The 27,402-nt window shown below is 41.4% G+C and overlaps 1 protein-coding gene across 8 annotated transcripts in view; it reads left to right on the plus strand.

Moving 5' to 3' along the window:
- LOC115596453 (mitogen-activated protein kinase kinase kinase kinase 3) overlaps nt 1–27,402 on the plus strand; it is a 44,328-nt gene that overhangs the window by 8,304 nt on the left and 8,622 nt on the right. For 2 of the 8 annotated variants that reach the window (XM_030441574.1, XM_030441575.1), the window contains exons 2-27: nt 6,463–6,520; nt 7,103–7,193; nt 7,385–7,449; nt 7,596–7,651; nt 7,998–8,045; nt 8,540–8,582; nt 8,776–8,848; nt 9,502–9,633; nt 9,929–9,991; nt 10,126–10,207; nt 10,460–10,576; nt 12,970–13,048; nt 13,194–13,252; nt 15,402–15,464; nt 17,913–17,965; nt 18,400–18,438; nt 19,960–20,034; nt 22,806–22,857; nt 23,014–23,395; nt 24,984–25,090; nt 26,101–26,142; nt 26,415–26,499; nt 26,674–26,753; nt 26,882–26,942; nt 27,056–27,173; nt 27,320–27,378. In XM_030441574.1, the coding sequence (XP_030297434.1) occupies nt 6,463–6,520; nt 7,103–7,193; nt 7,385–7,449; nt 7,596–7,651; nt 7,998–8,045; nt 8,540–8,582; nt 8,776–8,848; nt 9,502–9,633; nt 9,929–9,991; nt 10,126–10,207; nt 10,460–10,576; nt 12,970–13,048; nt 13,194–13,252; nt 15,402–15,464; nt 17,913–17,965; nt 18,400–18,438; nt 19,960–20,034; nt 22,806–22,857; nt 23,014–23,395; nt 24,984–25,090; nt 26,101–26,142; nt 26,415–26,499; nt 26,674–26,753; nt 26,882–26,942; nt 27,056–27,173; nt 27,320–27,378 (2,182 nt within the window). The remainder of the gene's footprint in view (nt 1–6,462; nt 6,521–7,102; nt 7,194–7,384; nt 7,450–7,595; nt 7,652–7,997; nt 8,046–8,539; nt 8,583–8,775; nt 8,849–9,501; nt 9,634–9,928; nt 9,992–10,125; nt 10,208–10,459; nt 10,577–12,969; nt 13,049–13,193; nt 13,253–15,401; nt 15,465–17,912; nt 17,966–18,399; nt 18,439–19,959; nt 20,035–22,805; nt 22,858–23,013; nt 23,396–24,983; nt 25,091–26,100; nt 26,143–26,414; nt 26,500–26,673; nt 26,754–26,881; nt 26,943–27,055; nt 27,174–27,319; nt 27,379–27,402) is intronic. The other 6 variants (XM_030441579.1, XM_030441580.1, XM_030441577.1 and 3 more) reach the window with 5 other exon arrangements.

Here is a 27,402-nt window from a genome sequence, read left to right on the forward strand (position 1 = left end):
CTTTGAGGCTTGTTTGGAGTGCCTTGGTGTTCATACCTCTGCCAGGGTTGGTATGACTCTGAACTGGTTCTGTTAATCTTGGCACCACGTTAGCACAAGTGTCAAATCCTATTTTTAGACTGTGTGCGCATGTGATTGAGACCGGACCAGCTGAATGCATCTTGAGAAATGCAAAAATAAATGGTGGCAGGAGTGTTTGTTGTCTAGACCGTTGTTGGTTATGATGTGATAAATGTTTTCTCTGGACTGCATTCATACTCATACATAATGTTCGGGTGGGTCAGTGTAGCAAGATTGCGTGAAGCGTGTGGTATGTGACTTCCCAGGCCAGCACTAAATGCGAATGCCATCATTACAGAGAGACAATCAGTAACTTCTGTAGAAGATGGAGATTTTTGGGTTTGTTTTGAAAATGTTCTCCAGTAAGTGTTGTGGTGAGTTGAGTTTTTCAAGATGAGTTTTCTTACTTTAGCAACTTAATTCGGTAGCAGCCTGGTGATTTGTGCCTCCGGCATTGACTTTCCAATTTGATGTGGAGTAATTTCCTTTCAGCCCAGTTCATTGTAAACAAATGGCATTATATTGCTATTGGCAGATCCATCACTTGCTTTGAAAAATAAGGATTTCAATACTAAATGCTTTATTTAATGACTCCTCTCGGCTGATGACCTTGCAGTATTTAGAAGACGGCTTTGACTGCTTAAAAGAAAAAGTAACTTTGCTAAACTGAAGTGGACCTGAGAGGTTGTGAAAGGATTCTCGTCTGTGTGGGTGCGTGTTTTTCTTAGGTGAGAGAGTATTGTGTTCAAAGACAAGTGTTCTAATTAAACACACTCCATTGCGCACAGCTTTTCGCTTCACCTGTTCCTCTCCAGGGGCGATGAGTGTGTAATGGCTGAGCTGTGGAAGCTGTTAAGACTGAGCTCACTCAGCAAACAAACTGCAGAGTCGTGCCTTTACCATTTTGACGACAGCACTCCAAAAGTTAACGCAATTCTCAGTTTTTACTCACATCCATCGACGGCCATGAACTGTCGACCCCTTAGTTCCTTAGAGGGAATGGATTAAAAACATACATATTAACTTTTCTTTGGTAGAATAAGATGTTTTGTTTTAGTTTACATACATTTTAGAAAATAAATAGAAATGCATTCTAGTGTATGTCAATAAGTGACAAGAAAGAAGGAAAAGGCCAAGCCAACATAGCCTAATGCGCTGTTTATCTCAAAGGTCAGAGAAGTGTGGTTGTGATCAGAAGGTCACCTGTTTCCAAGCCTCAAATCTCTTGGAAAAATTCTGTCAGAGCAACTGAATTACCAACCAGTGCTGCAGTTATAGCCCCAGGCCAAGTCTTAACCCCCGACTTGTTGCAGTGGAGCTGTTCAGTGGCAGCATCCCCCCTTCCCCCAGGCCTTTGTTAGGAAAAAAACAGCTATTAGTACACTAGTCTGTTCAAGGGTTCGAAAATGTCAAGGGACGGCTTGATGGTGAGATGAGAGAGCGTGAGAGGAGAGGATGTGGTTGAGAGAGCCACTAATGTGCTTTGTGAAGCATAAAAAAAAGAAATAGATTAATGTAGGGATGTAACTGTAAACAGAAGTGGAAAAGAAGAAGACCAAGGTACGAGTTGGGTACCAGAGGAAAAGAATGCATTTTTTTTGCATTTTTCACTCATTCATTTGTTCCACCTACGTACTTAAGACATAAAAACATTTAAAATTGAAATTACTTTAAGGCATAAGAGAAAATTAAACAAAGCAAATGTTAGAAAGTGAATTGTCTGCGATTGTAGAAATTGCTTTTACAAGACACCAAGAAAAGCAAGCAAATACATAATTACAAATTAGAAAGAGATTATGTGTCTCACTTATTGAAAAGCCACAGTTGACGGTAACGTTAGTAAGCAGCAGAGCAACATAGCAGCCGCCTGTCACCTTGTGGGTCGAAGTTAAAGCTCCTCTGTTTACTGACACTCCTACACCGCCGCACAAACATGCAGCTAATCACCACAACACCTGATTTGGTCTGAATGAGGCGTAAGTAGGAGATTAGATTACCGCCACGCATGGTTAACTTTAATTTGTGCAAGTACGGTGTTTTCCAGAGCTGTAGTGAGCGGTTTACATTTTGTCTAAACTAAACTAATACCCAAACACCTTGGATTTAAGTCAAATTGATGCAACCGGGTTGTTTTTATTTGCAGGACTGCAGCTCAAGCGGAGTGCCATGATTAGCATGGTGAGCTGCTACTGCTGAGGTTGTCGCCCTTTGTTTGTGTTTCCTGGTCAGAGAGGGGAGAGAGTGAAATGCCACACTGATCCTCCACTGAGCCGGCCATATGCTGAGTGTATGACACACACATGCGGCCTGATGGAGGTGTTGATGATGGATGTGAGCTAAATTTCTCTGTTACCGTTTTGTGGAAACCCACATCAATCCACTGCTGATCTGGCAGTACAGGGCATGGAAAGTAACTCTGTTATCCAAGATTCGTGCCTCGGCTTTCAGGGAAATTGGCCCTTTTTTAAGTTTATCCTAATTACGTTACATTTGAATACTGGAAGATGCCAGTTTGTTAGTTGAATGTCTGCCCATTTGACACTTTTCTTTAGTTCTTCAGTTATTTAAACCTTTTTTTTTTATTAGTTCCTGTAAAACTGTCTGTGCTGACTGTTTGGTTACTTTGGCGACTTCTGTGATATGAAAAACAATGTTAATATTCCCCCAATTATAGGAAAGAATACACCGAACATGAGGTGGCCATACACAAGTATGCCCAGCCCTGCACTCCTCAGTACATTCAGGACACCTTAATCACTTTTCCTGTTCCCCTGTTTCACAATCAGCAAGCATCCAGTCATCTCAACATGTAACAATGAGGCACCAAGGCTGAGTTGATACAGTGGTGGTGTATTCACTCATTCATTTATGTGACATTTGAGGTGTTGCGTTTGGAGTCTCGCCCAAAATAACTTGAATATGAGCAGACAAAGTTTGCCTTTTGTTTGTCCAGCCATCAAATGTGATGTGGGTTTCTTTGTGTCAGATCATTGTTTGTTCAGTCGTTGCTCCATCCCTGAATGGATATTTCAGAAATGTCAGGGGATGATGGATTGGACTGCTGTGTTGTGGCATTTTCAATATTACACTGTGAAGCCCTAAGAGGTTGTCATTCATTTGTTAGTCCATTGCTTCAAGCTAGAAATCTAATTAGATTTGATGCTGATGGCACAAAAGTTGAGTTTGATTGAAAGTTTGTGAAAATGTTTTGTAGTTGTTTTCTGAGGAGCCCAGATGAGCACAGCATGATTTTGTTTTTGCTCGTGTGGTTTTTGGCTGCCGAGACGTTGGTTTTCAGAGGAATCCGGGCCGTTGTTGTCGGACACTTCAGCACCGCAGACCTTTTAGGTCACCGGTGGTCCGCCCTCCAACCCCTTGGGCTCCACCAGGCGGGATGCTTCACCCTCAGTCAGTCACAACAGCCAGCCACTCTGAATGTTGTTGCCGCTAACAGTGGCACTGAACGCTATGAGTCATCTCTGGTCCGTCTGCTGACTGAAGACACTCTGTCTCCGCTTTGCTCTTCTTCTGTTCTCTTTGCGTCTCTTTGTATCTCCTCCCTCCCACCACAGCTTTGTTTTGGTGTGGGTCGGCCTCTGTTTTTCTTCTCCACTTGATCTTCCTCCTGAACTGAGGATACAGTTTTTGCCTTCCTTTTTAGACAAAACAAAAAATCTGTTTTTGTCTTTAATATTTCTGATGTATTATTGATAGTGCAGCTGTTTTTCCTGTGGTTGCCCTTGAGTTCTTTCTTTTATTTTGTCTTCTGCTCACTGTTGTTTTTCTGTATGTTTCTTCTTCTTTTGTTGGCAGTACTCTGATGCCTTGTAGGTGTGGATTGAGTTCACATTAGTGCTACTTTTCCCTTTTATCATAAGCCATGATGGCCATTGCTACTCAGCATTTCAGTTAGTTTGCACATTAGGCGTCACTCCATCACAGAAAACTAAAATACGTTTTGAAGACTTTCAAACTCTTTTAATGTTTGTAATGAGTCTTTCAGGCTTTTTTGCCTTATCAGACAGAAAAGACCACACAGGAAATGAGGGGAGCGAGTGATGAGGAAAGACATGCAATAAAGGTTCGTTTATTGGTTGGTTGCACTCAAATCTGAGACTTTGCACATGCATAGTGAGCGTCTTAAAAAAGCCCTAATCCACTGGGACAGGAACTCCCAACACTTCTATATAAATGCAATTATTATCATTTTTTTTCAGTCCCTGCTTTATGTTGTCTTTGCTGGTTACAGAGGCAAGGGGAATAATTATCATGGGAGGAGACTTTAATATGTTTATGAATGCAAAAGATACACAGTAACATTTTAAATGCATACACACATATGCAGAGATAAATCTTGACAACACCGCAGCACTGTTGAGGACAAGAAAAACGACGAGGCGCATAAAATATACTGAAGACTAGATTATATTTTTCAGGTAGAATTGTACAAAAATGGAAATTGATGCTCACAGAGATTTAATTTTTAATGTATTGCAGCTGTTATTTGTAGATAGGAAATACAATCTTTTTTGCTTTGGGAGAGAATCTCTGTCCCTTTATTATAATATTAAAGTGGAAATGACACCAATTAAGACTGAACAATTAAACAAAATATTGTTGTAATATAGCCAGGGGTAATATCCACATTGCAGGACATGTAGTTTTGCTGATGAGAATAAAATATTTCACAATTTACCATTAGAAATTAAGCAATGTGGTTCTGCATCAGCCTATCTCATTATTAGAATCATTTACGTTGTTTCCTTCTGTGAAAGTTTAATGCAGAAGTTACCATTCCCTCTTAAATGTCTCAGTAAAATCGTAATATCTGTCAAAGATAATCGCAATTGGATTATTTTCGCGTTTCGTTCAGCCCTGACTGCAGCGCCACGGGCTGTTTGGATGAGAAAGTTGACCCTCCGTCTTTCTGTGACAACTTCCCAATCAAGTGAACAGACCAGCATGTTTTTTCTGTCTAATGTTGGATAAATATGCCTGTGAGGCTGCAGCCAGGATCAGGGTAGATGCGGGTGTTTCTGTTGGTCCCTCCACTGAAACTAGAAATAGTCAAACCATAGAATTAGACAACATAGCAAGAGCTGTTATGTGAGAAACATGACACATTGCTCCCAGGCTGTTGGCGGTGTCAAAGCTCCTGTTTTGTCTCTCATGATGAAAGTCTTGGTCTTATCAGATAATGTGAAACGTCTCTTTCAGACACTTTCGCTCTCTTTCTCTCACACATATTTCTGCGATGTCACACACAGCCATAAACGCACATTCTTGGCCCGAGAGAAGGAAGCAATTCATGTCCCCTCTGAAAGATCTTTTTATTCATGTATATTTCATATAGAGTTCCTCTTGCGCCCCACCAGCACTGCTGCTTAACGTAAACACAGCTGGCTATTTATAGAAAATAAGCCTCCGTATCCTGCAGAAACCCCCTGCTTTTTGAGAAAATGTCTTCAAGGAATACGGGAAATACTGACTTGATTTCCTGTTGAAGTTTGTGCAGTCCTCTGTCAACCCACCTCATCTGAGTTTGTATCTTAAAGGAGTTATGAATTAATTCAACGGTATTTTGAAAATGCAAATGTGGCTGTAAACAACATGCTGAGTAATGGGTGTTCCTTCCTTTTGCGTTTGAAACATGACTGTGCAAATATCTGATACAGATGACAAGGGATTGTGTGTTTCTGATGTTTAATTACAGTATTAGTTACACTTTTCTCATTATACCTGCTGTTACTCCGATGCACATCATATCTCCACCGTAGTTGCTTCACCTTTACCAGAACAGGGCTGCATTGGTGAGAGATGTCGCTTCAGGTATATGATCCAAGAATAAATGTTTGAATAATAGATCCCCGACTTTGAATCTGAATATTAGTTTAAACTACTAGTTCTAACTAGTTTATAATACAGTGAGACAGGATTTCACAAGCCTGGAAATGTATCACAGCTGTTGTTATTCATTCTCCGTTATTCTCGCACAAAGTAAACAAAAATATGCCGTTCTTGTAAAATGGTAATCGAACAGGAATATGCGCTTGCACGTTTCTGAGTAATCACCACAGTACATCATACCAGGTTCACCTTTTTTAACCCAGTTTTTCAATTTCAGAAACATCGTGTAAAGGATTCAGATTGGTTTCTGGGTAAAAGTTTAGGAGAACCTGATTTTCCCAGCTAGACATTTCCTGAAGAATGCAGTTTTTCTTTGTCATGTGTACACGTGACGGGTTTTCACATACTCATACATTTTATTTTTTTGTACCATCTCCCAGTTGAGTCGTGTGTACCTCAAATCTGCCGTAAAGTTGCACAGACAGCAATGCCAAATCGTCTCTGTTTCTCTCAGTGTCTCCAATTACTCATGTTCTCTGCCTTTCCTCCGTTTAGGCTCGTAATGTAAACACAGGAGAGCTGGCTGCTATCAAAGTCATCAAACTGGAACCGGGTGAGTTATCTCATCTTTCTTTTTGTTCCCTTTATCGCCCTTTTCACTGCCATATCTTTGTCTTTATCCCTTTATCAACCTTTCTCCAAATCAATCTGTCATCCTCCGTTCTTCTGTGTTTGTCCCTGCAGTCCTCCCACCTCCCATCATTTTTCACAAACCTCTTTTCCACAATCTCAGCTGTTCTCTCCCCTTCTCACCGTATAGTTGCAGATTCTTTCCCCTTATCACTGTCCTTTAACCCTGTCTTTCTCCTCCATGTGTTATTTACCCTGTTTCCTGACCTTATTCTGGTTTCTATCCTCCTCTCCTCCGCTTAACAACATTCATACAGAAACAACTTCAGAAGTTAAAGGTGTGGAAGTGTGTCATATTGTTGCTAAACAATAAGATGTGGAATTCAAAATATGAAAATATGTGGAAACCTGCCCTGCTGCTTTTTACTGGCTTTTATGAGTCACAAACCATCCAATCCAAATCCATGAACAAACTCTCTTCCCCCATTTTCTGTTGCTCTGTAAATAATGGCCCTGTCAAGAATTAAAACAAGCATTATTGTGTGCGCATGTGTGTTCTCTCCAGGTGAAGACTTTGCTGTCGTCCAGCAGGAGATTATAATGATGAAGGACTGTAAACACTCCAATATCGTAGCCTATTTTGGCAGTTATCTCCGGTAAGTGTGTTTGTGTATGTCAGTGCAATGAATTAGTTATGATTGCTATCAGAGTGCTTGATTGTCAAGCATTTTGCCAGAGAGAGACGGTGGAGCGGTGAGCCGGTGTATGTAAGAACAGAGTGTAAGAAGTGTGTGAGAGGAAATTGGATTTTGTGTGAAGCCGTAGTGACACAGTGTTCTTTGTGCAGGAGAGATAAGTTATGGATCAGTATGGAGTACTGTGGAGGAGGTTCTCTGCAGGATATCTATCACGGTAAGAACAGCATGCACCCAAAAACACACACACACACACACATTTTAATCTTAACCCTGCTGTTTTTTGTTTGCACCTTTTTTCTCACTCCCCATTGTCCATCCATCTCTCTGATTTTTACTCTCTTTCTCGTTTCACTCCTCCAGTAACCGGGCCGTTGTCAGAGTCACAGATAGCCTACATGTCACGGGAGACCCTGCAGGTACAGTATGCACTGTGAATAATGTCGGTGTAGTCGTATTTTTGACTAAGAGAGTAAACAAATAGACATATTTTGGGAGATCAGTCCTCTGCTTAACTGGAACGGAGGAAGTGTCAGAGTCCTACGTTTGAGCCAGATGTCTCGCAGAGGCGCAGATTACTTGTCTGTGCTGCCAACTGTAAATTGAGCCCGATCTCCCAAGTATTTTGATTTTGATTTAACCAAAAAAAAAAAAAAAAAATCTATCCAATCTGTTTTTCCGTGCCCTGCTGTACTTTTGATCATAACTGTTTCTTTTCCATTCTGCATGCCAATAACACCAGCTGCTGTGTGATTCTGTTTACAGGGTTTATACTACCTACACAATAAAGGCAAAATGCACAGAGACATCAAGGTGAGTTTGGAGGAAACTGTATGACATATTCACTTTAGTAAAACTTTCACATCTTTAGGTCTCCAACTGACAATTTGACTCCCTATTTGGGAAAAAAAACACACCTTTTCAGTGTAGTGTTATTCAGTATGAGGGCAACAGAGACAACAGCCTCACAAACCACCACACGTGTTTAAGTGTTACCAAGGGAGTTCTGTTAATTGTCATTAATGATGACTAAAATAATGACAAGATCATGAGAACTCATCAGAGTGTACGAGCACATGCATGTAGTGATGTTGAAAATTAAAATTGATCCCCACATTATTGGTGCTGATGGTGTTTGTGATGTGGGAAAATATGATTGATTAATAGCTGCAGGCTGCGTTTATCATTGACAAACCACTTTGCAACAAACATGTGCTGCTGAAACCTTTCTCAAGTTCATTTGAATTGAGCTGGAATGTGATTTCCGTGCGTTGGGTGCTGATACATGGCGTGTTTGTCTCTGACAGGGAGCCAACATCCTTCTGACAGACAACGGCTACGTTAAACTAGGTGAGAGGAACACGCAAGGCTTCTGTGATTACCGTCTGCTTCAAAAGACTGAATCTGAACAGCACTGTTTACTGAATGTCTCTCTCTCCCTCTGCGTATAATCATTTCTGCTCTGACACTCACACTTATTAATTCATCCTCTGCCTCCCTTCATTCTTTCTCACTTCTTAATTCTGTCTTTTTCACCCGGTAGCTGACTTTGGAGTATCGGCCCAGATCACAGCAACTCTAGCCAAGAGGAAGTCTTTCATTGGAACTCCATACTGGTTAGTTTGTGATTGTTTACTACCATCTGTTCCCTTTGTACTGCAGATGGATATGTATGCAGGTAGACCAAGAGACGATTAATCAGTTGGAAAGAAAGGAAGTTTGGGATTTTGGTAAATTCTCTGATGTCGGGCAGTGTGAATTTTATTCCAGTTTTGTGTTTTGAGAGGTGACATTGAAAATTGATAAAACAAATGGTAACATGTGTAAAAATGTCAATGCAGCCAAAACGCTATTTTTCCTTTAATAGTCCTTTGGCGGTGCTAAGAAGGTCTCCTGAAGAGACACAGTTGTTCTGTTTACAGTTACAGAATGACATTACATGAAGGGATTTGTCTGATGGATCATGCTACAGCAATATACCAGAATGTATGAAAATTGGATCCACAATGAAACAAACCAGCAATGAAGAGTATTTTAGGATTCTTAAAGGGCTCCAACAGAAACAGAATCATGGAAAAGACACAGTGTTAAACATGCCGATGGTGGGAAGTAGTTGCTGCAGCCACAGACAGAAATACTGAAGGGAATTAAAAACCTGTAGATGTGCTAACTGTTTAATTTACCTGATTCAGTTTACATGGTTAAAATGAGCACACATTTTTCTCCCCACCTTCTCTCTTTCACCCTCTGTCTCTCTCCCTCTCCATAGGATGGCTCCTGAGGTAGCGGCAGTAGAGCGGAAAGGAGGTTACAACCAGCTGTGCGATATCTGGGCTGTAGGCATCACTGCAATAGAGCTGGCAGAGCTGCAGCCGCCCATGTTTGACCTGCACCCCATGAGGTAAAGGAGTGTGTGCATGTGTGTGAAGATGGCATAGAGCTGCAGTGGATGTGACACGATGTTAGAATTTAATTCTCAGCAGATGTTGTATCAGTTCACTTTGATTACATGTATAATTTACCAAAGAAAGAACCATCAAATCCATCATTAATGTTATTTATTACATTTGTGCTTTTCCTGCTGTCTGATGTGAGAAAGGCCGATATAACTTGATAAATGTAGAAATATAACAACTTTTTCCACCACGCAGTCGTCTGCAGTACTTGAATTTGGATCTCCGTCTCTTTTTCCACAGGGCTCTCTTCTTAATGACCAAGAGTAATTTCCAGCCTCCCAAGTTGAAAGATAAACTCAAGTGGTAAGAGACAACCCTGTCTATATTATTTTACCCACTGAGACACACCTGTAGATACAACACTGTACATGAAATCACCAATTTGTATCAAATATGTCCCTTGCTTTCAATGTCTTCCCCTCTCTGCTGGACTGCAGGACAAACAACTTCCACCATTTTGTCAAACTTGCTCTGACAAAGAACCCAAAGAAGAGACCCACAGCTGAGAAACTGCTGCAGGTAAGCAACAAAACAACATATTTGCAATTCTTTGAAACAAACTTGATGGTTAGGGCTAAATGTAGATAGACACTGCAGATTGGACCATTTCCTCATTAAAGGTCATTATGCTAGTGGTTTATTGTGTTATGTGTATTATTATGTATGTAAACAAAAGCATCCATTGCTGCAGTGGCCCATTATACATAATACAAATGTCACTGTGTGTAGCTTATCTTTCTAACTGGCTCCCTCTCTTGGTTTGTTTTCCAGCACCCGTTTGTGTCGCAGCCTCTCAGCAGGACGCTGGCGATCGAGCTGCTGGACAAAGCCAACAACCCCGACCACAGCACCTACAATGACTTTGATGATGACGACCCTGAGCCAGAGGTAAACTTTGACCCTCTCAGGTTTTAGCCTTCAAAACACCATTAAGCTTGCAGACAGATCAACAGAGTGGTGATCATCATGTTCTTGCTGGATCTCACTTCCTTCCCTTCACATCGTGCCCTTCTCTCTCCTCATTTGCTAATTGAATCCCTTCTTCATCAACCACTGTTCACCCTCCTCGACCTCAGTCCCTCTTTCCCCCGGCACATGTGACTCATCTTTCTGCTCTTTGTCCTTCCCCTTCCCCCTCTGTCCTTTTCTGTCCTATCTTCTTTGCCCTCTTTCCATTTCACTCTTCTCTTCTCATGTCTTCTCTTTCCTTCTGCCCACCTTCTTCCTCTTTCCTCCTCTCTTCCTCCTTGTAGCACTTCTCCTTTCTCTCTTCCTTTCTATTCTCATCTTCCTCCCTTCCCTTTTTTCTCCCGTCTTCTTGTCTCCATCCCCCATCTTCTACCTCCTCCTCAGTTTAAGTACAGGGGTCATTTCCTACCCATAAGCCCCGGTGCTCGACGTGCACCCCGTTTTGCGGCCCGTAAAAAGGTACCGATGTGGGCTGCGGTGTCTGCAGTGATGTCATTCTAACACAAACGATACTGTCAGTTGTCTCTTGACTTGGGGGAGGACCACAGAACTGAATGAATAGAAACTGGATTCAATTCAGTGTCTACTGGTGCTGTCATGGAAACTGGCGTTGGCATGTGACTTTCAGATGGTTGATGGATTACCATGGCAGCTGCATAAATAGTTTAACATGCCGGAGAGCGATTGTGTTTAACTTTCATGCTCATCTGTCGACACGCACATCAGCTGATTTTTGAACATTACATACATTTTTGGCCTGAAGAACACACTGCCATTTGTTTCAGTATGGCTATTGTAGTGTTTTCTGTTTTTACTAGTATACAGTTTGGGAAATACACTTCCTAGAGTTGGATGAGACGACTGATACTACTGGCATGTCTGTGTGGTAAACATAAAGCGGCAGTCAACAGCCTAGGTTGGAATAAAGGTTGGAAATTAAGGGAAAAAGCAAGTCTGGCTCTGTCCACGGCAATCAAAATCTGCCTACCAGCACATGTGATGCTCAGTAACTAAAGCATTACACCTAGTTTCAGTGTAAGGGGCTGATCACACAGAGATTTGTCACTGCAGGCGCAGTCGCTTTAAAAATATTCATATGTTCATATTTATTGTACAGGTGACAGTGGTATAAATCTTCTCATCCAGCTCAGCAAGAAAGCAAATTAATATGTTGAATTATTCCTTTAAATTTTACGTAACTGTCACAAATATCACAACTGTTTAGTGTGCACACTGGACACTTATACACAACAAATGCCTCGCTCACTTTAATGACAGCATTACTGCTGTCTTGGCTAAACCACAGCAGACCACTTAATGTCATAATATGGATCGGTTCTGTTCATTCTAGTTCTGTGGCAGCGGCTGGCCCGTAAAGAAATGTCTTTATTCATGAAGATGGCTACCAAACTGTCACACCTTCACACTCCTTAGATTAATGCATCTGAACCACATTCAGGTCAACTCTGGTTGGCTTTGTGGTTTGTTATTTTGTCCAATTTAGTGGGACAGTTTCTCATTTTATATAATAACCTGACTTAATGTTATAAACATTTAGTTCATGAAAAATATGTGAACATCAGTGGCTCTGATTTAAAAGATCAACATCTTGTCTCATCATTTGATAGTTTGAAAACACATGATGCATTTTGATAAATATGTCAGAGTGGAAGCCATCTTCATTGTGTCATCGCAGTCATTAACCATGTGTGTTACGAAAAATGGCTTTGTTCCACCTATTAGAGGTGGTATGAGATTGATAAATCTATGACTGAATCTGTGCAACAAATGTGGTATTGATGCATTTTGTAAAGTCTTGGTTTGTCTTTTTTTCCCAGTGCTTTACGAGCATGGTTTGAGGTTGCTGTGTTTTAGTTTCCATCTGAATATTGAGTGTCAGAGACATGACGTCAGGTAGAGCTTGACATCTCTGGAATTGTTGATTTAATTTGCGAATCACCACCCGTACTATAAACACAAAGGTGCTGTAACAATACCTCTCTTCCAAGAAAATAAACTAGCATCACACATGCAGTAGTTATTTCATACTTACAGGAACTCCTGAGGACTGTTTGAACATTAAGCAGATGTGTTGATACTGTTTCCAGGGAAGGTTTGTCGTTTCCGTCCACGTTGTTGCTATGTTTTGGTTGTCTGGTTGCAGAGTGCGGCGGGCTGTTTTGCTGTGTCATCATACCCCACCAACAGGAAATGGCAGAAGCATTGTTTTCTTTTCAAACCTATTGTAACCTCTAAACTGCGCGTGTTCTCTGAACAGCTATTTGACTGCGTGTCTTTCTTTTTGCTGATAGTCTCCGGTCTCTGTTCCTCATCGTATTCGCTCCACCAGCAGGAGCGCCAGGGAGGGAAAGACGCTGTCAGAGATCAACTGTGAGTTTAAGCACGACATGAAGAAGTGACCAGAGAGTCTTTTTAACTCCTGAACTCTTTGTTTGAACTCCTCTGATCTCATGCGGTGCCCCCTCCTCCCCTTTCTGTCCGCCCGTTTGTCTGTCTCTTACTCTCTCTTCCTCAGTTGGTCAAGTGAAGTTTGATCCTCCGCTGAGAAAGGAGACAGAACCTCATCATGAACCAGTGAGTTATTAGCCGTTGTGTATGTGTGTGAGAGTGTGTGAGAGAGGATATGTTTGTGTGGTTGTCACTTCACAAGCACCAGCATGGCTGATCCTCACCTAAACACAGGAAGCACCCTGACCAATCCTTGTCGTCGTCAATCTTTGTTGACCCCAAACAAAAAGCCCATCCACAGTAGTTTACAGGAAGTTGAGTGTTTCAGCTCTGCTTTCGGGATGGTGAAGAGCTTAGGTACCCAGAAGGAGCTTTGTGAGGCTCAATTTTAGGTGCAACAGTCGTCTGATCCAGATGCCTCCCGGGCATTTCCAAATCAGAGGAGACCTTTGGATAGGCTCAAAACTTGCTGGAGGGATAATGTGATCCTGACCTGGAACAGTGCAGGATCTCCCTGCCAATGCTGGACGACGGCTGGATATAACAATGTCTCACCTATCTGGGTTAGCCTTTTGTTGCCACCAACACTCAGACCTGTATAAACAGCAGAAAGAGGATTTATTCACATAAAGCACTAAGCCCCTTCCTTCGTCCTTTGGCGTTTTGGTGACACTGACTGACCTCATTTGTCGACATTGGCCACAGCATGAACTGTGAATAGAGTTATTAGCTTTCTCCTTATTTACAAGCATTGATTGACATACAGTCGGGCCGAAGGTCTGAGGTCGCTATTCAAAATTCCTGGTATTGCATCTGTTATCAATGCAATACTATTTTTAGAGTTAGAGTGACAAGGTGAATATTTCAAAATGGACTGAAATATTTGCAAGAACTACTGGAATACTAAAGAAGACCAAAAAGCCCTGACTGTCCTGGACTTTCCTGTACCTGACCACAAGCCCATTGCACATTTATAGGGCACATGAAGACTTAGAAAGCCAAGCATTGTGCAACATCACAAGAGGCTCTGAGGAACACAAATCAAATCATGCTGGGATAAGATGAGTCATCAGGTTTTGCACAAACTTGCAGGATCGTAGTTATTTTATATACGCTGTTTTTTCCCATGAAACAATAGTTATCATCAAACACGTGCATTGGTTTCCGAGCAGTAGCCTATTAAATTGATTTTCTATAAACAAAAGCTGGTCCTATTAGTGCCTGTAACTTTTAGAACTGCTGAAAGACGTTTCACTCGTGGACAAATGGGATGGTGCAGGGTTCGTGCGCAACCACAGCGTCTTGTTAAAGTCCTCCGCTCCCTCACTCCTTCACTCTCACTTTTTCTGTCATTCCTTTGCACTTGCACTCTTTCCACAAACTCCCATTTGTAAAAAAATCCATCCTAAAATGCCTCCTTGTCTCCTCTCTGCCTACACCTGTTTATTCATTAATTTATACTGATGCCACCAAACATAGTCACCAGTGTAGGTCTGCACCATTCGTTTGTATTCCTTCCCTTTGTCCTTCGGTTTCTGCCCTCTCCTTGGAAGTAATTTAATAACACCGGGTTCTTTCTGTCCTGCTGACCCATGTGGTTCGTAGCTCTCTGGGGATCATGCTGCTATGTGTCGCATTTTAAAACCAGTAAATAACCACCACATTATTATTGTTGGATAATACTGAACGCTTTTATACTGTTTCCAAGAGGATTAGCATCGGGATTTTGTGGCATCTACCTCAAAAGAGACGTGCAGATGTTTTCAGGAGTCAGTGTCAGTCTGTTTAACTTCTCGCGTGTAGTACTAAGCAAAAAAATAAACGCACCCATAGCGACACTGGAACCAGAGTCAAGGTAACATGTGGTTTTAATTCTGAAGGACACCAGCCAAGAACACCAGTGAACAAACAAGTCAATTAGTAGCCTCAGCCTTATTCCAGTAAAGCACATCATACAAAGTTATGTCTTAGATTGTATAAGCTTGAAATAGCAGCATGATTTATTAATGTAATTTATTAATGTCTGTCCTCCTGAGTTCTGCTTTTAAACCCTCCACCAATTTACTCATCCCTCCCTCCCTCAGTCTCCACGCCCATTCATCCCCTCTTCTGATTAATATTCCAGTATCTCCCTCCTCCTTCACGGACTTCGGCGACCATTTTGGCCTTAATCCTTTTTTCATCCCCCGTCCTCTCTTGCATCCTCCCCCGTTCCCTCCATCAGTCCAGGTTAATGTATTAACTGAGGTCTCTCTCGCTCTGTCTTGCTGACCAGTGTGAATCTGAGCCCTATCTGGACTGTGTTGAGGAGCTCTACTATACCGCGAGATCTAATCTGGTAGTACTCTTTCTATCAGTCTCTCTCCCTCTCTCTCTCTCTCTCCTTTTCGGCTTCTCCCTCGGTCAACTACATCCACCTTTTTTCCTTTTCACTTCTATCTTTATCCATTCCTTTATTTATTCATACCTCCGTCTTAGTCTGGCCATATTTATCTTTAATTCTTCATCTGTTTCTGAAGGACAGGTCCTGGTCCTTCTTTTGGCTCTCTTGTTTTCTGGGCCTTTCGCTGCTGTCTCTCTCATTTTTTTTATTTTTTTTATTTTCCAGAGTGCTGATTATTTTGGCCGTTCCATATCCAACATGTATTTCTGTTGGTTTTCACAGTTTTTTTCCATCTATTTCGGTCTGTCCATCTGTTTCTGTTCATTTTCTTCTTCTTTTTCCAGCTTTGGCTTTCGCCTCACTAACTGGTGTTGTAGTTGTCATGGTGATTTTAGTCCTTGATGTTCTTTGTTGTTGTTTTTGGATATAATATACACATTCACACACACGTCACATATCAGTCAATCAAATGAAGTTATAAAGATAGTTTTATAAATTTAGTCTATTTGTGATGAATATGAAGTTCAGACGAAGGTCGGAGCTCAGATTCAGGTTTGTAGCGATGCAGTGTGTTGACGCACGTTTACACATATCGCAAAACTTAACATATCGGAAATTATAAACACACTAGACCTTTTAATGTTTGCTCTACTTGATATTTGTCGTGACGTGTCTCTTAATATTTCTCTCTGCGGAATGTTTGTCTCTCTTCTTTACTCTACTGCTTCTGTGTCCTCTAACCTCTTACTTCCTGTAGTTGACCAAAGCAATGAGGCCGTTTTTCATGTGTGTCTGGGCGTGTCTGTGTGTTGGTGTTTGTTTACAGTCTGTCTGTTTCCCTCTGCATGTTTGTTGCATTGTGGGATTATCTCTAAAAGTGTTTTTGTGACGATGCTGCATTCACATTGTGGCTTCATGCGATATATAACAAACCAAGCTTTCGTTTATTTCAGTCAGAGCTGCTTTTTGTCAAGCTGGTTTTAAAAGGACCAGTGATGAATTATAGCTATTCAGCATGCATTAAAAAAAAAACTTACCTTTTTTGAATGTTACATTTCTTTTTCAATTGTGAAAACTTTTGAAAGTGCATTGTTTAACACAGATAAGGATCACAGGCCAGACATGTATTCAAATCAGGTCCTTCTACAAACGTAGTTTAATAGTCCTGCTCCAGGAGTCCTAAAAATTTATATGAGGGGTTCATCAAACAGCTAATGTCTAATCATAATCTAAGATATTCAGGCACACCCGGACTGTCATCTGTAGTTTTCTCCTCCTGTGAAAGTAATTTATTTTTGACGATGGTATTGCTATTTTTTAATTTCTTTTATTAAGATCAACCCCAGAAACTATGCCTTTTATCTGTTAATTCCAAAACAAAATGAGCACATTGACCAACTAGGTTTAAAGAAATCCCCATTCACAACTAGCACATCTACTGGTTAGCATTTCACATCAGACTTCAACAAAGCTTTATTTAGCTAGCTTGCTAAAGCTGATAAAACCTGCTAGCTATAGTTTACATTTCAGCTGGCAAAATTCTTTATTTCCTTTTATTATTCATACTTTCTCTGATATTTCACAAGAAAAAAAAATGAAGGAAAATCGAGACACTTTCACTGCAGTGAGACCAAAAATTAGACTTCATGTTCAAACAGAGGCAATAACACGATGACACCTTCACGCATAGAAGTTGCTTCATTTTAGGGCGTCACGAGCCAAAAAGTTTGAAGAACTGGTTTGAAACTAATGCTTGTGTCATACTAACTAAGATGATATTGTAGGAAAAAAATCAGCAGGGTGACTGCAGGTATCTACATGTGACGACCTGCTATTCTTGTTACCTCATCTAGCGGTGTTGAAGTAGAAATCACTCTTAGAGTCCAGAAAAGTCTAACCACTACCTATTTTGTTTTGGAGAAATCATGCAAGAACCTGTCATGCACCTAAAATTTCAGTTCGGTGCAGTTTTTACTGTATTGGCAAACATCTAATTGTCAAATATCTTTTTTATCAAAACTACGAAAACAAGGGAATTGCTGTTGTGGTTAATATTATAAATTCTTTGGCCGCAATGTGAAATCAGCAATGTCAAATCTGCACACTAAGTTAGCCATACGCTCACTGTTTACATCTGTGTATGTCTGTGGTGAAACTGCTGTTTTATTGGGTGTAGTACTATTTCTTGTAGGCTGCTATGACTGTCACCACAGCCACTACAGTTGCAGCGCCCTCAGTAATTTGGGAGTTGAACAAGGGTTTCAGTGTATGGGGTTTATCTGGCACTTAGCCAACATCTTCAGCCCTGTTTATGTCATTGGAGAAATCAAGTACATGTCACTTAAATGAGCCCAGTTATGAAGTCTTTTGTCACAGTTGTAATGTAATGTGTTTGTCTTGTAGGACCTGCAGTTGGAGTACGGGCACGATTCACCGAGTCTGCTGGGAGGAAACAAGTAAGACAACCCTTTCGTCTCGCACTTGTCATCTTTTATGTCTCTTTTTTTGCACCTTTGTGTCTTTTATCTCTCTGATGGCTCCTTTTTCTCCAGTTCTTTAGTCTGCAGTCGCAGTTAGACCAACAGATTGTGAGATAGGGAGAGTTTTCGTGCAGTAGGTTTGATGATTTATTCATAGTTGCTGCTTGAGGATGTTCTGTAAGCTGTGTGTTTGTGTGAGCTTTCTGCTTGAAAGTGTGCTTTGTAAGCAGCGAGCTCAGGTTCACGTCTAGGCAGCAGATTGTCCTCCACCGCCTGGCAAGGACTTGAAAGATTTCTCAAACGTGTAGATTTACAATCTCTGTGATTACATATAGAAATCAGATGTGTTTATTTTTCTGTCTCGTTGATCTTTATCGTCTTTACTGATTTACACAATTCTCCTCAAACAGGAGTCTTCTCAAATCGGTGGAGGAGGAGTTACAGCAGAGGTAAGTCACATCCTGATAGGTTCAGGAACTCGATCTTGATCTGCTGGTATTCTAACCACGCCCACCCATCAGCCAATCATTGTTAACGGCAGGAACTAATCTCGGCCAATCACACGCAACTAACGCTGTCGTAATGACTTCAGGCTGTCAGGCGCTGGGCGTCCTGGATTCTTGTGGGTTTTTATTTTCCCTCTGCAGCTTGCTTCACGCTTTGATGTCATCAGGAAAAAGGCTGCGCATTATAGGGGCTTCCTGCAGGGCATGGCTCGCACACACGCACTCACACTCTCAGACACACACACACACACACACACAGACACACACTCACACAAACATGCACGCATATACAGTTTTTTAGCCAAAGCTGCCGTAGGTGTCTTCAGTGATTTTACTGGCACGTCTATAGAGACGTTCTTCTTACTTGCCCCGAAATAATGATGATCACCATTATTGTGCTTTGCTGTTATCTTTGAGACAATCTGATATAACATGTGTTTCACTTAATTCTTTGGTCTGTATAGTAACACTGAGGGTTCAAAGATTTCCTCTAAACATTCCCTTTCAGAAACTAAACCCAAATTTGTTTAATTGTTTCCCTGCAAGTCCTAATAATGTGACAGCCAGGTCTGCTGAATCGATGCTTTACTTATATGATCTTGATAAGAATTAGTTAAAAAAAAAAAGGTATTTTACTTTTTAAGGTTTTTTGGCTACACACTAAATAAGTTTATTTAGTTTAAGTTGCTCCCAGTTTTTATTCCTTTTTTGTCTCCTTTGGTGAACAGAGCTAGCAGCCTTTGGTAGTAGTACAGGAGATAACTGTGACCTTGTTACAGTCTTTGAGGTTGTGTCATCTGTTCCTAGATGTAGGACAGTCAGTCAAACAGTCTACAGAGCTGCGTATCCATGCGTCTCTGACGTGATCGCTGCTGTGCAGTAACAACAGAATGTCAGAGTCTCCTGCTCATAGTCACCTTGTTTATTCTGATGTGGTTAACCCAACTCCTCTGGTATTCTCAAGGAGGATTAAACTATGATTGTTTAGACTTTTAGCAGTAGAAGTGACTGCAGTTAGAGATTTAGTTCACTGTTGTGGGGTTTGTAGATCTCTAAGGACTGAATAGGTTTGAACAGCAGGTCGAGAGTAGAAGCGTCTGTTTGTGGCTGTTGGTTGAAAGATCTCATCCACCGATTATTGAATTTTGTTGGAGGATGGTGATTCTTTTACTGTTTTGGCTCTGTTCAGTCCTTTCAGATCCGCCCAGGGTTTAAGGGTTAGAGGTAGTTTATGAACCGAGCTTCACTCAGATCTCCCTCCCCTTTCCCCTCCCCCCTCCTCCTCCTCCTCCTCCTCCTCCTCCTCCTCTTGTCACCTTTGCTTGCTCCATTTTCTCCCTTAACCTCCCCATCTTATGCTCTCCCTACCTCGACCCCCTATTTCTCTTTCCTTCCTCCCCTTCTCCCCATCCCATCCCTCTCCTTTCTGCCCCACCCCCCTCCTATCTTCACCTCCTCTCCCAGGGGCCATGTGGCACACTTAGGGGATGATGAGGATGAGGATGATGATGGTGCAGATGATGATGAAACTCACACTCAGTAAGTTCCCTCCCAGTCTTAGAACTGAAAGCCTCTCCCCGCTCGTCTCTCTCTCCTCCCTCGTTTCGAAAGAGGACGAGGATGAGGAGGAAGACGAGGAGGAAGGCTTCTTGTCTTTGCCACAGTTTCATCCACGCATCTCTATGCTTCACACCCCACCATCATGCCACATATGCCACCTGTGTTTGTGTGTGTTTGTGTGTTTACAGCCGGTGTGTTTTCTATGCTGTCTTGTGTGGAGTGTAATAACTACTAACAGTAACCCTAACCCTAAAAACTCACCTGTAGGCTGTAAATGTAGAAGGTTTATTGTTTGTCATAGTTATTTCTAGATTTTATACACAGGGAGTAACTTAAACCATTATACGGAAGCTTAATATCGACCCAGCTGCATATCAGATACTGGCGTCATATCATTTAAATTTCCCCGGATTCTTAGCAATAATTCGATGCTTCAAGTATGAGGTCTGAGTATGACCTTGAAATCTTTGTTGTCTTGTTTTGTTCTTCTCTTGCATCACCATCTGTGAGCCTCCTTGCTGTGTGTGTGGGATAGTGTGTGTGTGTGCTGCTTATTTGGCGTCCAGCCCCATCCCTTATTGTGTAAAAGCCAAATGTCCGCAGTAGACCAGCGTGTCCTTTCTAGACATATATTTTCCACTGCAGTCAGACAGGCGTAAGACTGAGCACACACACCCACAGTACGCTGATTGCAAAAATAGAAAGAACCTGAATTCTTAAAATTACTGTAACCAGTAGTGAAAAGTGGAGTCAGACCAACGGTTCCTGGTTGTAATCTTGTTGATAAGCTACATCCTTGCGGCGACAATCAGTCGTGTGTTAGAAAATAAAATGGAAAAATAGAATAAATACACAAACATAACCTCCAGAATATGGAACTACACTTTTAGCTTTTAGGAAAAGCTAGCCATGCTGGTTAGCTACATGCATCTGCTAATGAAAACCAAACTCACTTAATTCTTTAGCTCTCTTTCACAAACTTCACTGCGCTTTCCTTTTGATAAAAACCAAGTAAGAAGTATGATCCGGCTCCAAATAATGACAGACAAGTTCCTTTTCCATTCGCTATTTCTTACCTTTACAACACAGATTCCAAAACAGTCGGGACGCTGCAAAGACAAAATATTTATTTATACCTTATCAGCTCCATTGATTTTTGTAAATGCATACCATTTCTGAATTTGATGAAAGCAACAAAGGAACACTTCCTTAAAACAGTTGGTAGCAAATCATTGCATACTGATTTTATTTGTGTTTTGCACAGCGTCACAACTTTTTTTGGAATCGTGGTTGTAGACTTGGAATCAGCAGATTGTGTTACCGATCATCCTGCTTTTAATTTAGATCTTTATTTTGTCAACTAAATTCTCTATTCAATGAGGTTCTTTGCCATGTGCCAATCACCATCATGCCACACCTGTAAATTTATTGTTCCACACTCGAAAAGCTCAGAAATGTAAACTGGGTCGGTAACTTAATGATAAAGTTCACATTATGGTGGAGGCCATTTATATGTCAACCACCACTCAGCTGATTCACTGTCTCATTTTTATTGGTGATCTTGTCTTTGTGTTCACTGTGATTGGCTCTGTCCATTTCAGTCTTTGTGCTCTGATTGGTTCTTTGTCTGTCAGTCATTAACAAATATGTAGTCTGTGAGGCAAAATGGATAACGTCTTTGTGAATGTAGTGCTGGTCTGGAGGCAAATTAAAAATTTTAAGGCATTCGGAGATGCTTAAAGGTGCAATATGTAAGAGTTTTAGCTTAAAACATCCAAAATTTAACCGAAATTATCAAGAAAATAGGGAGAAACAACAGGTTTATGTAAATTTATTGTGTTAGAGATATCTAAATATATATCTTAGTAAGATACCTATATCTAAGTAAGCATGCTAACTAGCTAACCCTGGACTGTCATGTAATACCACAACAAGCTCCCAGTCAGGATCGCTAGCTGCACGGCTAACCAGCAGCTACAGTCAGCAGCAATTAGTTTTTTGCAGCAGGTTTTTTGCAATATACCAAAATTGACAATAACTGTGATATTGAAAAAGAAAATATAGATATTGTGTGTGTATAATAAACATATGATGATATAATTGATGATCAAAAATGCACCTTAAAGCTTGTTTTAAGTGGCCAGTTCTTACATTTTGCACCTTTAAAAGTCTCAAATATAAAGTCAAGTATAAGTCAAACACTGAATATTTGACACTTTTGTTGATCAGACATATCTGTCTAACAAACAAACAAAACATATATGCAGTCCTTTTTAAGAAACAGTCTTGTAAAAAATGTTTCAGTATCAGCGCTCCTGTTCTCAGAGACTTTACACATGTTTCATCTGTAGTTTGTCTGAATGATCTCACCTTGTATGAACAGTTGAACCTTTTAAAGCAGCGATCCTGTGTTAGTTTCAGTGTCAAGTAGTGTCAGGCTGTGGTAAAACTTGTCATTTCAGTCTTTCTTTCATCACCTGATAATCCGTCAAATACCCGACTGGTCTCAAAGAACATCTCCAAATTTTATACAAATGTTTAAAAACAATGTGATTGCATATTTGTGATTGAAACTGTGATTTTCAGAAATCCGTCCTTAACTTGACAAGTTAAACCACAGCCTCAGTGGTTACTCATTGACAGATGTGAATATTTTTTTCAGTCTCATTCTTGTTTTTCATAAATATCAGTTGTGCGTCTGAGTGTTTTATTAAGCGGACTCTCAAGTCATCCATCTTCTTATTCTTCAGTAAATCGAGCACTATCATGAGGCCAAAGGTCCCGCCTCCGCTCCCTCCTAAGGTACGAACAGCCGCAGTGAACATTTAAATGAGCCCTCAAATGAAAAATCATTCAGTTTAGTCTTTTGTAATGTGGTTTTCTTTCATTCTGTTTAATGTCGTTGAGAGTGCGACAGAAATGAGCTAACGTTTTATCCTTCTGCGTATTTCCCTTCAGCCCAAGTCCATCTGCTCGTCCACACCGCCACCGCAGCAACAACAGAAACACGACGATAGCCAGTCACACAGCGAGGACGACGGCGGAGGTGGAGGCACCATCAAACGCTGTCCGGTCCCAGAGACGGCGAGCCCTGCCAAGCCCTCCAACGTCCCTCCGCGGCCCCCGCCCCCGAAGCTGCCACCCCACCGCCGCAGTAGCCTAGGTAACGAGAGCCCCAAACGCACGGACGTGGAACACTCTGCCCCAGAGGATGATGGGAGCTTTAGGCATTTCTGGGAGTGGCTCCACACACCTCACACAGAGGAGGAGCTGGAGGAGGCGTGGGAGGTGCTGAAGGAGGTGAAAGAGGAGCAGGAAAAAGAGGAGGAAAAGGAAGAGAGTAAGAGCAGCCCACTTGATAGATCGGTAGTGTCCGCAGACCCTGTCGTCCCCTCCGATTGGTTGTGTGGTCTTCCATTAGTCAGTCCTCGTAGTCTGATTTCTTTGTTCCATGAGTCCATTAATAACAGTCCTTTATTAAGTCTTTTGTTTGTAGTTTCTTTTGTCCATCAGCTCCTGCTCAGTATAAGTGTTTGTCTTTTTTTTTGTATCATTTTGTTTTGTTTTGTTTTGTTTTGTGAAGTCTGATTGGTTGTTTAACCCAATCAATCCAAAGCTAGTAGTCTGCTACCACTCCCCCTCGCTTCATAGGAGGAAGAAGGAAGAGGCAAAAAGTCAGTTTGAATGTTAGTCGACACATATCTCTGCCCCGATGACTTCTTTAAAGGGGTTTAATAATAACTGATTGAACTTTGTTTCCATGTTTTTGATTTGTTTTACTTTAATTCACTTTGGTATTTCCTGTTCCTGTCTGCAGCTTTGAAGGTTTGAATGAATTGCAGGCTCAATAAGAGTTTCATCCAACAAACAGTGACTTCCATATTTGAGGCAAATGTTCTAGTGGTTGATCATTATGGTATAAGTACAATTCGGAGGTAATTTCAATTGAAGATTCAGATTATTCGGTGCTAATTGGCCATTATTTGTGACTTGTAACCAATCACATAGTGTTGTGGGCGGGACATTGAGTGAGACCAGATGTTGATGACTACAGACAGATTCTGCTGCATCAGAACACAGATGCAGATAATCAGAAACATGCTGAATATCGGTCAACCCCTAAAATCAAGTCGAGTTTATTTATACAGCCCATAATCACTGTCACATCGCCTCAGTGGAAAACAGCACATGAGAGTCCGAAGCTGAACAGGAACAGAGACACCAAAGCACAAAGAAATCAGTTTTAATTCCAACTTGATAAGAATAACACTCATGGAAATGTACAGCATAATTGGAGTATTTTGGATATTACCCACATTCTAATACTGTTTTCATCAGATATTGATTAAACATATCTGCTAAAATGATCCTTAAAGGCTTCAGCAGGCACACCTTGGTGGAGCCTGGTGTGTGTGCATATGTGTCTTAAGTGTTGTTTTAGTTTTGTCCTTAGCCCCAGATCCTACTTTTTTTTACCACTTAACAGCCACCTGAAACCTTTTTTAACAGAGCAGTTCGTGCAGATTTGTTGGATACTAGCCAGTGTATGAGAGTGGTAGAGTCGACAAACACACCAGTCATAGTTTGACCGGTATTGACCAATATCGAGCAGGATGTCGGTGGTGCATTAACACCTTCCTGTGCTCATGACTATATTTGATCCTCTGTATTCTTCCTGCTAGCCTGCTCCCTCCTTCCCTCCCTCTCTGCTCCCACTAGTTTGTTTGTTACTGTTTTTAGCTCTTATATATCTGCAGTCCTGCAGATTAGATTGCACTCATTGAAGCCGATACAAGTGTCAGTGTGCAGCTGATTCTATTTCTGTTTCTTCACTCACCTTCTTCCTCAAACACACAGCTGCATATTCACACCACTCTCTCTCTTTCTTAGTGTCTCTGTCACATGCCGTGTTGTGTCTGTTGTTGTAGGTAACGGGCTGAACTCTCCACACAGTGGAGACAGGGACGGTCCAGCAGACAGACAGTCCACTATGCCCCCTAGTGTCCCCATACGGAAAGACAAGAAGGACGTTCTGGTAAGTTGCTCTTCACCAGGAAGTTCCTCAGTGGATGTTTACACAAAATTAGCTTCTGTGAAGCCACTTAATTTTATTAAAAGACATGATGTTGTGGGGCAAATTAATAAGTCAGGCAGAAAGTAGTAAAATAGTGTCTTGGAACATAAATCTCCTATTGACTTTTTTTGCATCTAAGTGAGGCTTCGTGTTGAGTTTTGGTGAGGATGACTAAAGCCTGGTTTATGCTTCTGCGTCGCGGCGACGGCGTAGCTACGTCGTCGACCCTACGCCGTCATTGAGCATTCGAAGTTCTGCGTCGAGGGAACGCGTTGTTCTGCAATTCACTGCCAAGCCGCTAGGGGGGTGTGGCTGTGTCTTTGTTTGGTTTCGGGGGGTTCATATCGGATTCCTTGGTTTTCTTCCGGTCAGACAGTAAACAATGGCAACTGAGATGGAGCGGGTGTTTTTGGAGATGGAGCTCGTGGATATTGAACAACAAATGCTGTTATTACAAATGTTGAAGCGCAGGCGACGTGTTGTTATACTGTTGACCGGAAAAGCAACTGCCGGAAATGACGTTCTGAGCAGACCAATCACAGTCCTTGCCGTTCGCGTCTCGACGCGTCGACGTGAGGCGCACGTCAGGCTACGTCCGCGTAGGGGTCTGCGTCGACGGCGTAGCTACGCCGTCGCCGCGACGCAGAAGCATAAATCAGGCTTAAGCTTGAGCAAATATAATAGTAAATTAAAGAGTAATTGAATCTTTTTATTTTGATTACGGATCGTTAAAAATAGTCTGTAACTAGCTTTAAAACATAATTACAGTTATAACACTCTAAATTTCTGATGCTTCAATAATCATGTTGTGATCACATCCGAGCCCTCTGAATCAGAATCATACTGTGAGTTGCTCCTGCCCGTCAGATTTTGATCCCCTGTGTAAGATTCACTTACAGTGTGTTACCAGGATCGTTCGTAATCCAGTGCTGACTCTATATGTGTGTGTGTTTTTATCTGTCTTGTCCTAGAAGCCGATCAGTAACGGCCTCCCCCCTACACCCAAAGTCCATGTAAGTAACAGTCTCTCTCTGCTCTCCAACATTGAACATGAGCATGGAAACAGAATCTTTTATATGAGAAAGTTAACATATTTAATCACCTGCTTCACATCTTTGTTACGTTACATTATTATTCTTCTGTTTGATTACTCTGTAACATACCAGTCACATCTTTAAACCAAACTATTCACTCCTGAAAACGTAAACAACACTGCAGGGAATTTTGGTATTGAGCTCACTATGTTGCTAAGTGAGGTGTTGTCTTCTCTTCTTCTCATTCGCAGATGGGTGCGTGTTTCTCCAAGGTGTTCAACGGCTGTCCTTTAAAGATCCACTGTGCCACTTCCTGGATCAATCCTGACACCAGAGGTAACCAAAAACAGAACCAGACACAGATGCTGACTATCATTTTACAGGGTGATGTCATTATTTACAGCCTGAATCAAACTGGACTTGCACTTGAAGTCACTTCTCAGTGTTGTCTACTGTGAGCTGCTGCTTTGCTTGAATAACAGGTGAAATGTTTGTTTTTTGTGTTTTTAGATCAGTATTTGATATTCGGTGCTGAAGAGGGAATCTACACGTTAAACCTCAATGAACTGCATGAGACCTCGATGGAACAGGTGAGACTGGAGATCACGCATTTTGAAAATGAACACAAACCGATGCTTTCATGGGAAACTGTAACACATGCATTAAGCTCGCTCTCTTACGGTGTTCATTTGCTCTCTCCCTTTGCATCTGTGTGCAGCTCTTTCCTCGGCGGTGTACCTGGCTGTATGTCATGAACAATTGTCTTCTTTCCATATCTGGTGAGCTATAAATTGTTTTATTCTTACAACGGGTCAATACATCTCGTATCTCAAGTCTACGTTATTGATTCTTTATCTCATCTCATCTTCTGTTCCGTTTTATTCCATCCCAGGAAAAGCCTCTCAGCTGTACTCACATAGTCTGAGCGGTCTGTTCGAACAGGCCAGACAGTTACAGAAGTTACCAGTAGCCATTCCCACACACAAGCTGCCTGATAAGATAATTCCCAGGTAAGACTTTTATCTTACACCTACATGTATCTGTCTTTATTTGTTGAAAATGTAGATAACTTCACTAACATTTAGAGCAACCGGAATGATGTGTGCAACGTGATGTTGACCTCGACACTAAAAGCCTTTATTCTGTCTGCTTGCAGGAAGTTTGCCGTCTCCAATAAAATTCCAGACACTAAAGGGTGCCAAAAGTGCTGCGTAGGTGAGTTCTAGTGAAGGAGGCTTT

Source organism: Sparus aurata, chromosome 15, assembly GCF_900880675.1.
Source record: "Sparus aurata chromosome 15, fSpaAur1.1, whole genome shotgun sequence".
In the NCBI taxonomy this organism is placed as follows: Eukaryota; Metazoa; Chordata; class Actinopteri; order Spariformes; family Sparidae; genus Sparus; species Sparus aurata.